The sequence below is a fragment of the Rosa rugosa genome, chromosome 2, assembly GCF_958449725.1.
Source record: "Rosa rugosa chromosome 2, drRosRugo1.1, whole genome shotgun sequence".
Classification (NCBI taxonomy): domain Eukaryota; kingdom Viridiplantae; phylum Streptophyta; class Magnoliopsida; order Rosales; family Rosaceae; genus Rosa; species Rosa rugosa.
Genome location: NC_084821.1, coordinates 11,659,344 through 11,673,145, shown reverse-complemented (window position 1 = coordinate 11,673,145; position 13,802 = coordinate 11,659,344). Strand labels below are relative to the sequence as shown.

Sequence of the window (13,802 nt, the reverse complement as noted above, 5' to 3'; positions counted from 1 at the left end):
CCTGCGCCCGCTACAGCTTTGCTCCGCACGCTGCCACAACAGCTCCTGCGCACCCGTGTGCCTGCTGCCCCGCAGCTCCCGCGCACCTGCTGCCCTTTGCAGCGCCCCCTGCCGCTGCAGCAGCCCCGCAGTCCTGCCACGCCCCACATCGCGCCTGAAGCTCTGCATCGCTGCCCCTGCAGCATCACCGCAGCCCCTGCTGATTGTGTACCCTACTGCCCCTGCAGCGTCTGCATCCCAGCTACCCTTGTAGCCCCGTCGGTCAGCAACGCAACCTACCGGCCACACTCTCGGCCCCATCCCATTAGTGCACAAGCCTAGCACCGCCGAGCCATTAGCCACGACCAGGATTGTAAACAAGTTACAATCCCAGGTTAGGATCGAACATCCACTTCAATCCTAGCTTAGGATTGAAGCAGCATATGCAATCCCGACCCAGGATCGATAGCACACCTGCAATCCTACATGTCTGCATCAACACGCTCGTGTATTGAGAATTTCAAATTCTGAAATTCATGAGTAAGTTTTCACTAGTAAGTTGTTATCATTTTTGAAATTTAAATTTATTTTTATTTTTTCGGGGACTTACAAAATCCTTTCTTCTACATCCCACCTTTCTGTAACGTGGGTTCAATTTGCTAAAAGCGGAATCGTGGAGATTCACGCTACATACGAACTAAGAGCATTCGTAATCTTCGGACTAAGAGCGTCCGTGAGCATCGATTTTTACGAACTAAGAGCCTTCGTAAGCATAAAAATCTGACCATATAAGCGTCATTGGTTTCAATCCATATCCAAAAATTTGGAAACTATCAACAAAGACAGTGGTTATAACTCTTTCTCACTAGGCGTACTCAAGAGTAATTGTGATGTCTAGGCAAGGTTTGAACTGAGAGAACGGTTTTAAAAGTGAGCAACGCTCCACCAAAATCTCGCCTTACCTTACCTGGTCACAATCAAATTGGAATTACCAAACGGATTGAGTAACTACTACTTGTCTAAGCTTGATTACCCTTTTTGGATTAAATTTAGAAACTTTGACGTAATCATTGGCTTTCATTGAAATAAAGTGTCGATTTTGATTTGAACTTTATTAATTTCAAGTATGTTTCCCGGAGAGCTAGAATGCCTCGTGGATAGTGCTACTACGCACACTATACTTCGAAATAGGCAGTTATTTCTTGAGATGACGCCTACTCAATCTTCTGTGACTACGATGGCTGGATCATCTCAATTGATTCATGGTGGAGGACCAGCTCAATTTCTGTTGCCAAATGGCACAATTTTAAATGTCACCGAAGCTCTTTATGCTCCTAGGGTAGGAAGAACCCTTTTGAGCTTCAAAGATATAAGAGCCAATGGTTTTCATGTGGAAACACATTGTGAGAATGGACAAGAGTTCCTTTGCATCACCTATAATGACTACGGACATAAACGAGTATTAGAGAAACTTATGTGTCGCTCTAGTGGGCTGTATGCAACCACTTTTCGAGTAATTGAATCCAATCATGTTATGAGAGATGATTTATGGGATTCGGACACATATAGGCTTTGGCACGACCGTTTGGGACACCCAGGTCGTGATATGATGATCCGTATATTAAAGACTTCACACGGACATCCATTTTTCAGAACGAAAAGAAGTAAAACTCGATTGTTGGACACCGAAGGAGCCACTGCGCCTCACGGCGCCTTCAACCTCCAAATCTGGCCATACTTGACTGGTGCCGCCATCCCCCTGCGGCCTCAGGGTGGCATTGACGCCACCCAGGCTCTTTCGTCTCCAAACTTTACTTCTAAGGTCCATTGTGACTTTGTGGCTCAACCAAAATCCTCATTGGTTATTTCTAAAGCCCATCCTTCGTTCTGCAAAGCCTGCTCTTTAGCAAAATTAGGATCGAGACCATCCTATGCAAAGGACACTAAAGAAAATATACCATTCTTGCAAAGAATCCAAGGTGATATTTGTGGACCTATTCAACCATCTTGCGGACCATTTCGATATTTTATGGTGTTGGTTGATGCATCGACACGCTGGTCACATGTCATGCTATTGTTCACTAGGAACGCTGCATTTGCTAAACTCCTAGCCCAGATTATTAAATTAAGGGCTCACCACCCTGATCATCCTATTAAGTCTATCAGATTAGACAATGCTGGGGAGTTTACATCAAAGACTTTTGATGAATATTGCATGTCCATTGGGATTGATGTTGAACATCCAGTTCCTCATGTTCACACCCAAAATGGTCTCGCATAAGCCGCCATTAAACGACTACAAATGGTTGCTCGAGCATTGGTGATGCGCACCAATCTCCCTATTTCTGCTTGGGGCTATGCAATATTGCATGCAACTGTGTTTATTCGTCTGAGGCCCACTGCCACTCAACCATTTTCTGCGTCCTAGATGGTGACTGGGTATGAGCCTAATGTCTCACACTTACGCATATTTGGGTGTGCAGTATATGTGCCTATTTCGCCGCCACAGCGCACAAAAATGGGTCCTCAACGACAATTAGGCGTCTATGTTGGATATGATTCTCCAACGATTATCCGCTACATAGAACCCTTGACAGGCGATCTCTTTACTGCAAGATTTGCGGATTGTTACTTCGATGAGACAGTCTTCCTGTCGTTAGGGGGAGATAAGAACATGAATGTTCAACAGGAACGACAGGAATTGTCGTGGTCTGTCCCCACTCTGTCTCATCTTGATCCCTGAACAGCACAGTCCGAAATTGAAGTGCGGAGAATTCTCGATCTTCAGAACGTAGCAGAATCAAAGCCTGATGCGTTTTCTGATATCGCTAAAGTGACGAGATCACATATACCTGCTGCAAACGTGTCTGCAAGGATTGATGTCCCTAAAATTAGAGGACATGACGCCACCTCAAGAGTACATGAGTATGGCGCCAACGTCCCCACCCTTGGTGAAGTTGTGGCTAGGCCTACAGCTCCTGCCAGGAAGCGCGGGAGACCTATAGGTTCGATGGATTCTCGCCCAAGAAAGAAAGCGAGTTTGGCACAAAATAATCCATTAATCATCGATGTAAATAATCCATCTCATGAGAATATTCCGGATTATGGTTATGTCCAAGAGACATCATTGGGGGACGCTCCAATGTCAGAACCAACTACAGAGAATAGAGAGATCTCCATAAATTACACTAGTGTACATGAGATGATGGATAGAAATTCTATGGCAATTGATGATGTGTTTGCATATCATATTGCTAAAGGAATTATAGAATATGATGATATCGAACCTCGCTCTGTTGAAGAATGTCAACGAAGAGCGGATTGGCCTAAATGGAAAGATGCGATCCAGGCTGAATTAGATTCACTAGCAAAGAGACAAGTATTTGGGCATATAACGCAGACACCCCCAGATGTAAAACCTGTTGGCCATAAATGGGTCTTTGTTAGAAGCGTAATGAGGAAAATGAGGTGATAAGATATAAAGCCCGCCTTGTGGCGCAAGGTTTCTCACAACGCCCTGGAATTGACTACGAGGAGACATACTCTCCCGTAATGGACGTTATAACGTTCCGCTACCTTGTCAGTTTGGTAGTTTCAGAAAAACTTGACATGCAGCTTATGGATGTGGTTACAGCATATCTCTATGGGGATCTAGATTCAGAGATATATATGAAGGTTCCAGATGGACTTCAATTACCCAAATCAAATGGCTCTAAACCACGAAGCGCGTTTTCAATAAGATTAAAACGCTCACTATATGGATTAAAACAATCCGGACGGATGTGGTATAACCGTCCAAGTGACTACTTGATTGGGAAGGGATATATTAATAATGAAATATGCCCATGCGTGTTCATTAAAAGAACAAGTTTCGGATTTGCAATCGTAGCAGTTTATGTCGATGACATGAACCTAATTGGAACTCTAGATGAGTTAAAGGAAACTGCTAAATACTTGAAATCCGAATTTGAAATGAAAGATCTTGGGAAAACACGGTTTTGTCTCGGTTTAGAACTCGAGCACCGTAGTGATGGGATTTTGATCCATCAGTTTGCATATACTCAGAAAATTCTAAGGCGCTTTCATGAAGATAAAGCAAAGCCTGTGAGTACTCCCATGATCGGTCGTAGTCTTGAGCCCGGAAAAGATCCGTTTCGTCCAAAGGATGAGGACGAAGAAGCATTAGAGGCCGAAATGCCCTATTTAAGTGCAATAGGCGCATTATTGTACTTAGCTCAATGCACAAGACCAGATATCTCATTTGCAGTGAACTTGTTAGCTAGATATAGCTCTGTGCCAACACGCCGCCATTGGATTGGTGTAAAGACAATCTTTCGATACTTAAGAGGTACGATTGATATGGGCTTATTCTATCCCTACAGAGAGAAAAACGGAAATTTGGGATCGGACCCCAAGAGGCAAAGAGCCACTTTTCAAGAAGTAGCCGCCGACCATGTTGCCGCCGCCAGCACCGCCGCCGTCCATGGTGGCCGGCCTCACCCTACTCCACTCCATCAAAACGACAATAATGTCTTGATGGGTTTTGCTGATGCAGGGTATCTCTCTAACCCTCACAAAGGTAGCTCCCAAACAGGTTATGTCTTTACCATGGGAAGCACTGCGATATCTTGGAGGTCTACAAAGCAGACCCTTGTTGCTACTTCCTCAAATCATGCAGAGATTATTGCTCTACATGAAGCCGTGCGTGAATGTATATGGCTGAGGTCTATAATTAGACATATTCAAGGAAGTTGTGGTTTGAAGTCTACCACAGATGAACCTACATGCATTTATGAGGATAATGCAGCTTGTATTGAACAAATGAAGTTAGGTTTCATCAAGGGCGACAACACCAAACATATATCGCCTAATTAAGTTCTTTTATAACCAGCAACAACAATCACTTCTAAAGATTGAAGTGAATCAAATCCGATCAGAGGATAATGTAGCGGACTTATTCACTAAGTCGTTACCTAAATCCACCTTCGAGAAACATGTGAAGAGCATCGGATTGAGAAAGTTATCCGAACTCCCACGATTGTAGCAATCAAGGGGAGATATCGACATCAGGGGGAGTTATGATGTCTACATGTTCGATCTCGAAGAGTGAAGGACTTGTTGTGCTCTTTTTGTCCTTCGACCAGGATTATTTTTGTCCCACTGGGTTTTTGTTACTTGGCAAGGTTTTTAACGAGGCAACGGATGAAGCGTCACCACCAAATTTGAGCGGCACAAGGGGGAGTGTTGAAGGAAAATCAAGTTTAGTGTGCCTTATCAAACTAGGAGTAGGAATAGGAGAGAATGTTCTAGATTTCCCAATCCTACACGGATTGGTATTCCTTGTATCATTAGAATATGTTCTTTGTAATCCCTATATATAGGGCTCCTATTCTCAATAATAATACACAATTCTCTCTCAAATCTATTTTACTTAAACACTAATCAAAATATTGAAACAAACAAAAGAACCCACGTCAAAATACCTGACCTCCTTTGTACCTTATCCAAGCCTCAATCTTCAGGGACCTAAATTATCCACCTTCCGAAAAATCGAAAACACCCTAAGCACAACAAAAATGATACAAGCCAGCTCAAATCCTCCTAACTTTTTCCGATTCCACACAATTTCAAGCTGCACTGCCAATTCCTCAGCGGAATTCACAAACGCGGAGACGGGGAAACGCAAATCGGCAACCAGATCTTTCTAGCAACGTACACAACCAAATTGCAGGGAAGAATTTACTAACCTGGTTTTGAAACAACAACAACACCAATCAGAGCGCTTCTGGTTCTGGTTTTGGGCTCACTGTAAAAGTAACAGTAAAAGATACCAGAAAATCAAACCCCATGAGGGCACACAAATTACAGTTAGCACTTAGCAGACCATTAACAGTCAACAAAAAGTAGCCAGTATGTGTGGACAGAAAGTAGCCCAATACCTAGTGATGCAGAAGAGCCAGTATGTGTGGACTAGGGCTGCAATACTTGTTAGCGTACTGGATGAGGTTCAACTAGCAAGTGAGCGTGTATTATGGGGGCCGGGATTGACTTGACTAAATTGTCTGGGAAGACCCGCATTCATTTCTATGAAAGTTCATCGCAACTATACTCGACTAAGACTATATATTCAATTTGAGAACTCCAGCAAGCTGGTATTCTTGTATTGTTGGATGCATAACTCGATCTCTCTTTCTTTCTCTGTGTACAATTTGCTCTTTAATTAATTTACTCAACATGGACAAGATCATGTGCCTCAAACTCTTTTATCCACTTGTGCTGCTTTTGCCGCACATGAGCCCCCTTGGATTTGTTTCTGGACTTGGGCGTGGGGCTTCTAATATCAGGTGCATAGAGAAGGAAAGGCAGGCTCTCCTTGCAGTAAAACAAGGTCTCGTGGGCAATCCTGTAGTTTCTTCATGGGGAAGCAACGCGACAAAAGATTGTTGCAAATGGGAAGGAGTCTATTGTAGCAAACAAACAGGTCATGTTACTAAACTTGATCTTTTTAACATAGGGCAAGATTTACCTTTCCAGGGTAAGATTAGTCCTAAACTTTTTGAGTTGCAGCATTTGGAATATTTAGACCTCAGTTTCAACAACTTCAGTCATAACCAAATTCCAAAGTCTGTTGGTTCTCTAAGCAATTTGAAATTTCTCTACCTCACTGGCTGTGAATTTGGTGGTGAAGTACCATATCATCAGCTTGGAAACATTACACACTTGAAAGAACTTGATCTTGGCTCCAATTACTTTACTAATCCAAAAAACCTCGATTGGCTCCCTCATCTTTCTTCTTTAACATCCCTGAACCTTGATATGATGAATCTCAGTAATGTTTTAGATTGGCCAAAAGTAGTTGCTAAGCTCCCTAAACTACAATCGTTGGTATTATCGGAATGTGATCTTCCTATTCCAATTCTTTCATCTCTTTCTCATATAAACACTTCTAAATCTCTTTCTTCAGTTCATCTCTTCAGCAACCGTCTCACCTTTTCAATATTCCATTGGTTGTCAACCTACAGTACAAGCCTTGTTTCCATTGACCTTTCTGACAACAACTTAAGTGGTTCAATTCCTGATGTTTTCGGCAACCTGAGTTCTCTCCTGTATCTAAAGCTTGCTGATAACTCAATAGAAGGACAACTCCCAAAAACCATTGGCCAGTTATGTAGTTTGCAATGGTTGGACCTTGGAGGAAATAATCACAGTGGAGAGTTTTCTGAGTTTATTAATCAAGTATTATTTGGCTGTGCTGGGAACTCATTAGGATCAGTATATCTCTCTAGCAATCAACTGACTGGAAGAATACCTGAAAGAATAGGTTCATTGTCCAACTTGGAAGTTTTGGATGTTAGTATGAACTCTTTGACAGGAGTGATGACGGAAGCTCATTTCTCAAACCTCTCCAAACTGCAATATTTGTATTTATCTTCCAATTCACTAACTTTGAACATTCGTTCTGATTGGCTTCCTCCTTTTCAACTTTTTTTTTTTTTTTTTTTTTTTTTTTTTTTTTTTTTTTATCAATTAAATAGAGGATTAGGCGATATTAGTTCCTCTGCGACAGCCGATTTGGGGTGACTGGCACCCACCCACAATCTCGAAAGAAAGGGGGCCATCGCAACCGGGAACCCACCGCCCATCCCTCTATTTTATTTTATTAAAAAAGGAAAAGAAAACACAAGAAGAGAGAGGGGGACAAGAACCAAAACCTCTCGGAAAACAAAATGAAATAAAGTACTCAAAGTGAGCACTGAGCTAAAATAGTTACGAACTAATGAATAGAGCAATCACGCAGCAGAAACCACCGTTGCATGAAATCAATCAAGCACTTCAGAATTAGCTAATACGGAAATTCGGTAACCCTTGCAGATTGTGAACAAAGGCAGCTGATGCACAAGGAGGGCAAGAGTCCCACCAATAATGCCCCTCATGATCCACCCCATAGTTAGCTAAGCAATCAGCCACTTGATTCCCTTCTCGATAAATATGTGAAAACTGAATCTGCATAGAGGAGAGAATGGTACAACAATTGACCCAATCAACACTTAGACGCCAAGGGGCTGAGTAATTTTTATTGGCAAGAAAGTGAATTGCTACCGCTGAATCACACTCAATCCAGAGAGAAGTCCATCCTTTTCCTGATGCTATTGAAACTGCATGAATAATGGCTTGAAGCTCTGCTTCTAGGGCAGTAGCAATACCCAAGGAACCAGCAAAACAACCCATACAATTACCCAAGTGATCACGAAAAATACCTCCATAGCCCGCAAGTCCTGGCGTCCCACGAGCAGCACCATCTGTATTAACCTTTAATTGATAAGCACAAGGAGCATGCCAATTTACCTCACGAATTTGATATGAACTTGAGGCTCTACCGCTGATTCTAAGAGCACTGAAAATACAAAGCTCATCTACTGAGTTACGCATAATTCCTAAACCCCAAGAATCAACCTCTCGAATTTGCTGCTTGATAGAGCGAATCAAATAATCAGTAGTTAAGCGACGCTCATCAAAACGGATAGAATTTCTAGCCTCCCAAAGAGAGTAGAAGCCAGCTCCCATCATTCCCCACCATAGCAATTGCAATTGAGTACCAAAACCATGTTGCAGTGGGTAAGAGAAGAAATCATATATATCCAGGAAATGAATACTGACTTTAAACCAAGATAAAACTGCAGACCATACCTTCATAGAGAAAGAGCACTCAAAAAAAAGGTGGTGGGCAGTCTCAGCAGATGCATGACAGAGAGAGCACATAGAAGCAAAAGAAAAGCCTCGCTGAAGTAAGAGATCATCTGTTAAAAGCTTACCATGAAGAAATTTCCATAAAGTAACAGAGTTTCGAGGACGAAAGCATTGACGCCAAACCCATCTATCCCAAAGAACAATTGCCTGTTTACTCCTCTTGAACTCATAGGCTATAGATAAAGATAAACTCCCATCAGAAGAATCCAACCACACCAGCTTATCCTCCATGTCTGAATAAGGAAGTCTAACAGCTGAAATTTCTGACCAAAGTGCAGAAAGATCAGCAATCAAATTTGTAGAGCAATACCAAGAGCCATCTCTGATGAAATCAGAAACTTTGGCACATAATAATTTGCCAAGCTGATGCACAATACCCAATCTATCAACAACTGAACCATTAAGCCAATTACCATGCCAAAAATCAATTGATCGACCATTGCCCACTAACCATTTAGAGTTGTAGAAAATATCCATAAACAAGGGCCGCATGCCAGGCCAAATAGATGATTTTTTATAGTAAGAACATGGCTGACCTGAACGTTGAAGAAACCGAGCAGAAAAAAAAGCAGCCGCTGGTGTAGACTTAGTTAAGAAATCCCAAAATTTTTTTAGGAGGAAAGCCTTATTAAGAGCCATAATATTACGAACTCCAAGACCACCCTCCTTCAATGGAGCACAACACTTTTTCCAAGAGACTGGATAATAGGCTCTAGAAGACACATTGCCGATCCAAATAAAATTCCTCATCCAATTTCGAACTTGTTGCAATACAGTCCTTGGCCAAGCATAAATTTTGAAACTATGGGAAAGCATACTAACCACCACAGAATTGACCAGAGTTACCCGTCCTGCCATAGAAAGAGAATGCCCTCTCCAATTAGACATAACATTACGAATTCGATCAGCCAAGACTTGGAAGTAAATTCGCTTTGGACGGCCAACAAAAATTGGCACACCAAGGTACATGAAAGGCAATTTACCCACTGAAACACCCAACCAAGAATATATTAGAGTACGACGATGAAGAGCTGACTTCCCCAAATAAACATGAGACTTGGTTTTGTTCACCAATTGACCCGAGTTGAGTCCGTACTCCTCAAAGAAAGCCATAAGATTTAGTAGGCTTCTTTTATCTCCCTTACAAAAAACCATTATATCATCAGCAAATAAAACATGAGAAGGGATTTTCACAGCACGAGGAGAGGATATAGCTTGGACATGCCCCATATCAACCAGACGCAAAATACCACGGCTAAGAACCTCTTCAGCAAGGCAAAAAAGAAGAGGAGACAGTGGATCACCTTGTCGAACTCCACGGCTACAACTAAAAAATCCCACTGGAGAGCCATTAAATAATATAGAGAGCCGAGCTGAAGCCAATATAGAACTAATCCATTCAACAAAAGTTGCATGAAAACCAAAAGCATTAAGAACCCTTCGAAGGAAGTCCCAATTCAGAGTATCAAAGGCCTTTGCTACATCAAACTTAATGGCAACATTCCCGCCACGACATTTATTATCCAACAAGTTAACACACTCAGAAGTCAGAAAAATGCAATCAGAGATTTGTCTTCCTTTCAAAAACGCAAATTGATTCGGCAATATAATCCTGGAAGCAATAGGAGCAAGACGGTCTGCCAGTATGCGAGTAATAATTTTAAAAGAAAAATTAGCCATAGCAATGGGCCGAAATTGAGTGATAACATCAGCTTCTTGAACCTTGGGAATAAGCGCCACAAAGCTGGAATTTAGATTAGGCAGTATATAACCTGACTGAAAGAAAGATCTAACAGCACGGACCACATCCAACCCAACTACATCCCAACAAGCCTGAAAAAAGTGACCAGAATAACCATCCGGACCTGGGGCACTATCAGCATTCATGGAAAATACAACATTTTTGACATCTTCAGCAGAAGGAATAGCAAGTAAAGAGCCATTTTCTGAATCTGAAACCATTGAAGGAATAAAATTTTCAACCAAACCTGTATCAGCAATATTTCCATCATCTGAAAAGGCACTTGTAAAATGCTGAACAACATGATCACGCAAAATATTAACATCATCCACCAAGTCATTCCCAATCCGAAGAGAAGTGATAGAGGAGCGTGCTCTTCGAATTTTTGCCAAAGTATGAAAATAGCCAGTATTTCTGTCACCTTCCCTAACCCATCTCACCCTTGCCTTCTCGGCCCAGAATTTTTCCTGAACCAATAAAGCATTTGATAAAGCATCCTGGGCTAAAAGCTCCTCAACATGACGCACATCAGTAAACCCATCAAGAGATATGGCTAGTTGAATTTTTTCAAGGGCAGCGCGTGCACTATCCACAGCAGTATGAACATTACCGAAGACATTAAGATTCCACTCCTTCAGAATAGGTTTTAAAATCTTAAGCTTCCTTTGTAGAATAAACATAGGACAACCACATACCTCAAAGGATTGCCATGCTACTTGAACAATTTTAAGAAAATCTGAGTGCCCCAACCAAAGCTTCTGAAAACGGAATGGAATTGGACCTTGTGCAATGTATTTGGTGAATGAAATCAAGAGAGGATTATGATCAGAAGAGTGTCGAACCAAAGTGGAACAACTAGTCATCGGCCAATAGTCTAACCATGGAATAGAACAAAAGCACCTGTCCAACAACATTTCAATATGTGAGCCAACTCCTCGACCATTTGTCCATGTAAACGGTGACCCTTTAAGATCAATTTGTGTCAAATGACACACATCCACCATATGCTGAAAGTCATCACAAGAAACACGAGTAGGTAGTCTACCACCCGTCTTTTCATGGGCTCCTAAAATCGCATTGAAATCACCAACTAACAGCAAAGGACCCGAGAAGCTTGTCTTTATTTGCTCAATTGCAGACCATAAAGGACGACGTGCCACACTAGTTGTTGCCGCATAGACAAATATCAGACCATGAGCAATACCACCAACAGAAAACTGCACAAACATATGTTGACTAGAAGAAGATATCATAGTAGGAGAGGATATGTTTGCTGAATGAAAAACCCAAATATTAGGAAATAACTGACCTCTATCATTGACACCGACCAATTGCATACCAATAGATCTCCAAAAAGAATCAGGAACACGTGTCAAAGATGTCATTGGTTCCGATAAACAAAGGAAATCAGGGGAGTGCTTTCTAATCAAACTACGAAGAGCAGTTCTTGTAGGAGCATTAGCTAATCCCCGAATATTCCAAAAAATAATCTTCATAAATTAAGCTTATGAGGAGGACCCCTATTTCTTGCGGGGTAACGATCCACAGTGCCCTCTTCTGGCTGCTTTTTCAACTTGGCAGAATAGGATTAAGGTCTTGCAAAATCGGGCCATATTTTCCAAAATGGCTTCGAACATCTCAGAGAAGCTTTGAATACCTTGATCTTTCTGATGCTGGAATTTCTGATATCATTCCAAGCTGGTTTCAAGATAACTCTATGAATGTCTCTCAACATACTCGTTATTTAAATTTGAGTTCAAACCAATTGGAAGGGCCAATTCACTCGCTACCATCAGAACTGGCAGTTGTGGATCTATCCAGTAATAAACTTTCAGGGAGGATCTCTTTCTTGTGTGCAAGCAAAATTGGGAATTTAACAGTTCTTGATCTATCAAGCAATTCCTTCTACGGAGAACTTCCAAATTGTTGGAAGCATTTAGAAAATCTAGTCATTCTTGACTTGAGTAACAATGCTTTTTCTGGAAAAATTCCTACTTCAATTGGTTCCCTAGCTTCTCTTGAAACATTGAAGCTTAGCAACAACAATTTTGCGGGAGAATTGCCTTCATCATTGAAGAATTATACAAACTTACAATTTTTTGATATTGGAGATAATAGGATCACAGGAATGATACCTGAATGGATAGGGATTAGCTTTTCGAAGTTGGCTATCCTCATTCTTCGATCTAATCAATTTAGTGGAAGCCTGCCTTTGGAATTATGCCATCTGAAAGACATCCAAATTTTGGATTTGTCTAGGAAATGCTTCTCTGGTACTATACCTCAATGCCTGAACAATCTCACTACTTTGGCTCAAAAAGGAAGTTCAAGCCCAAGCATCACACACGGTGGATTTTCAAGCTTTTCTGTTGTACTGTACTATGATGCTGCATCTTTAATATGGAAAAGAAGAATGTCCGAGTACAAAAGCACATTGGGACTTGTAAAGAGCATTGATTTCTCAAGCAACAGATTAGATGGGGAGATTCCTCGTCAAATCACTGATCTAATTGGATTGGTTTCTTTAAATCTATCAAGAAACTATCTAACAGGTCAAATGCCTCCTCAAATTGGGAAGTTGCAGTCATTAGACTTCCTCGATTTGTCAAGAAACCATATATATGGAAGAATCCCTACAAGCCTTTCTCAGATATATGGTCTTGGTGTCTTGGACTTGTCGAATAACAACTTATCAGGTGAAATACCAATCGGTACTCAGCTCCAAAGCTTTGATCCCTCTACTTATGCAGAAAACCCTCAACTTTGTGGACTTCCACTACAAAAGACCTGCCCTACAGGAGAAACAAGGTCCAAACAAGTTCCTAAAGAAGAAGAGGACGAGCTTATATCATTCGGATTTTATGTCGGCATGGGGCTTGGGTTTGCTGTTGGATTTTGGGGAGTTTGTGGCAGTTTGATATTCAACCGGTCATGGAGATATACATACTTTGGTTTCTTGAATGTTTTATTGGATTGGCTTTATGTGAGGACAATGTTGATTAGGCGCGCGGCAAAGAATGCTTTGAGAAATGAATGGTAACCACTCTCTCACATAAACTTTATTTATGTTATTCTGATTTTGGAAATAAAGTTGTTTTCTTACCGTCTATTTGTATCTTCGTGCTGTTTGCTTTCATCTTCAGGTTTAGGCTCGTAAGGCATTGAGACATTGTGCTTTCCTTCAGTTGAAGAATACACAGTTGCATTCGACAACAATCAATCTGTATTAGTTTTCAGAGTATCAAAGTGCTCAACTTTATAAGATCATTAGATAAGAATTTTGTTCAGAAAATGTTTCTTTGTAATCTTGGATGAATTGTCTGCCTTGGCACTG

The 13,802-nt window shown here is 41.4% G+C and overlaps 1 protein-coding gene across 1 annotated transcript; it reads left to right on the top strand.

The window, feature by feature from the left end:
- Window positions 1–6,213: 6,213 nt before the first annotated feature.
- On the top strand, window positions 6,214–13,475 carry LOC133730351 (receptor-like protein EIX2; the record flags this gene model as incomplete). The annotated part of the gene is made up of 2 exons (XM_062157963.1): window positions 6,214–7,400; window positions 12,050–13,475. Coding segments are annotated over exons 1-2 (2,613 nt in total), but the record flags the coding sequence as incomplete, so codon positions are not given.
- Between the last annotated feature and the right edge of the window lie 327 nt (window positions 13,476–13,802).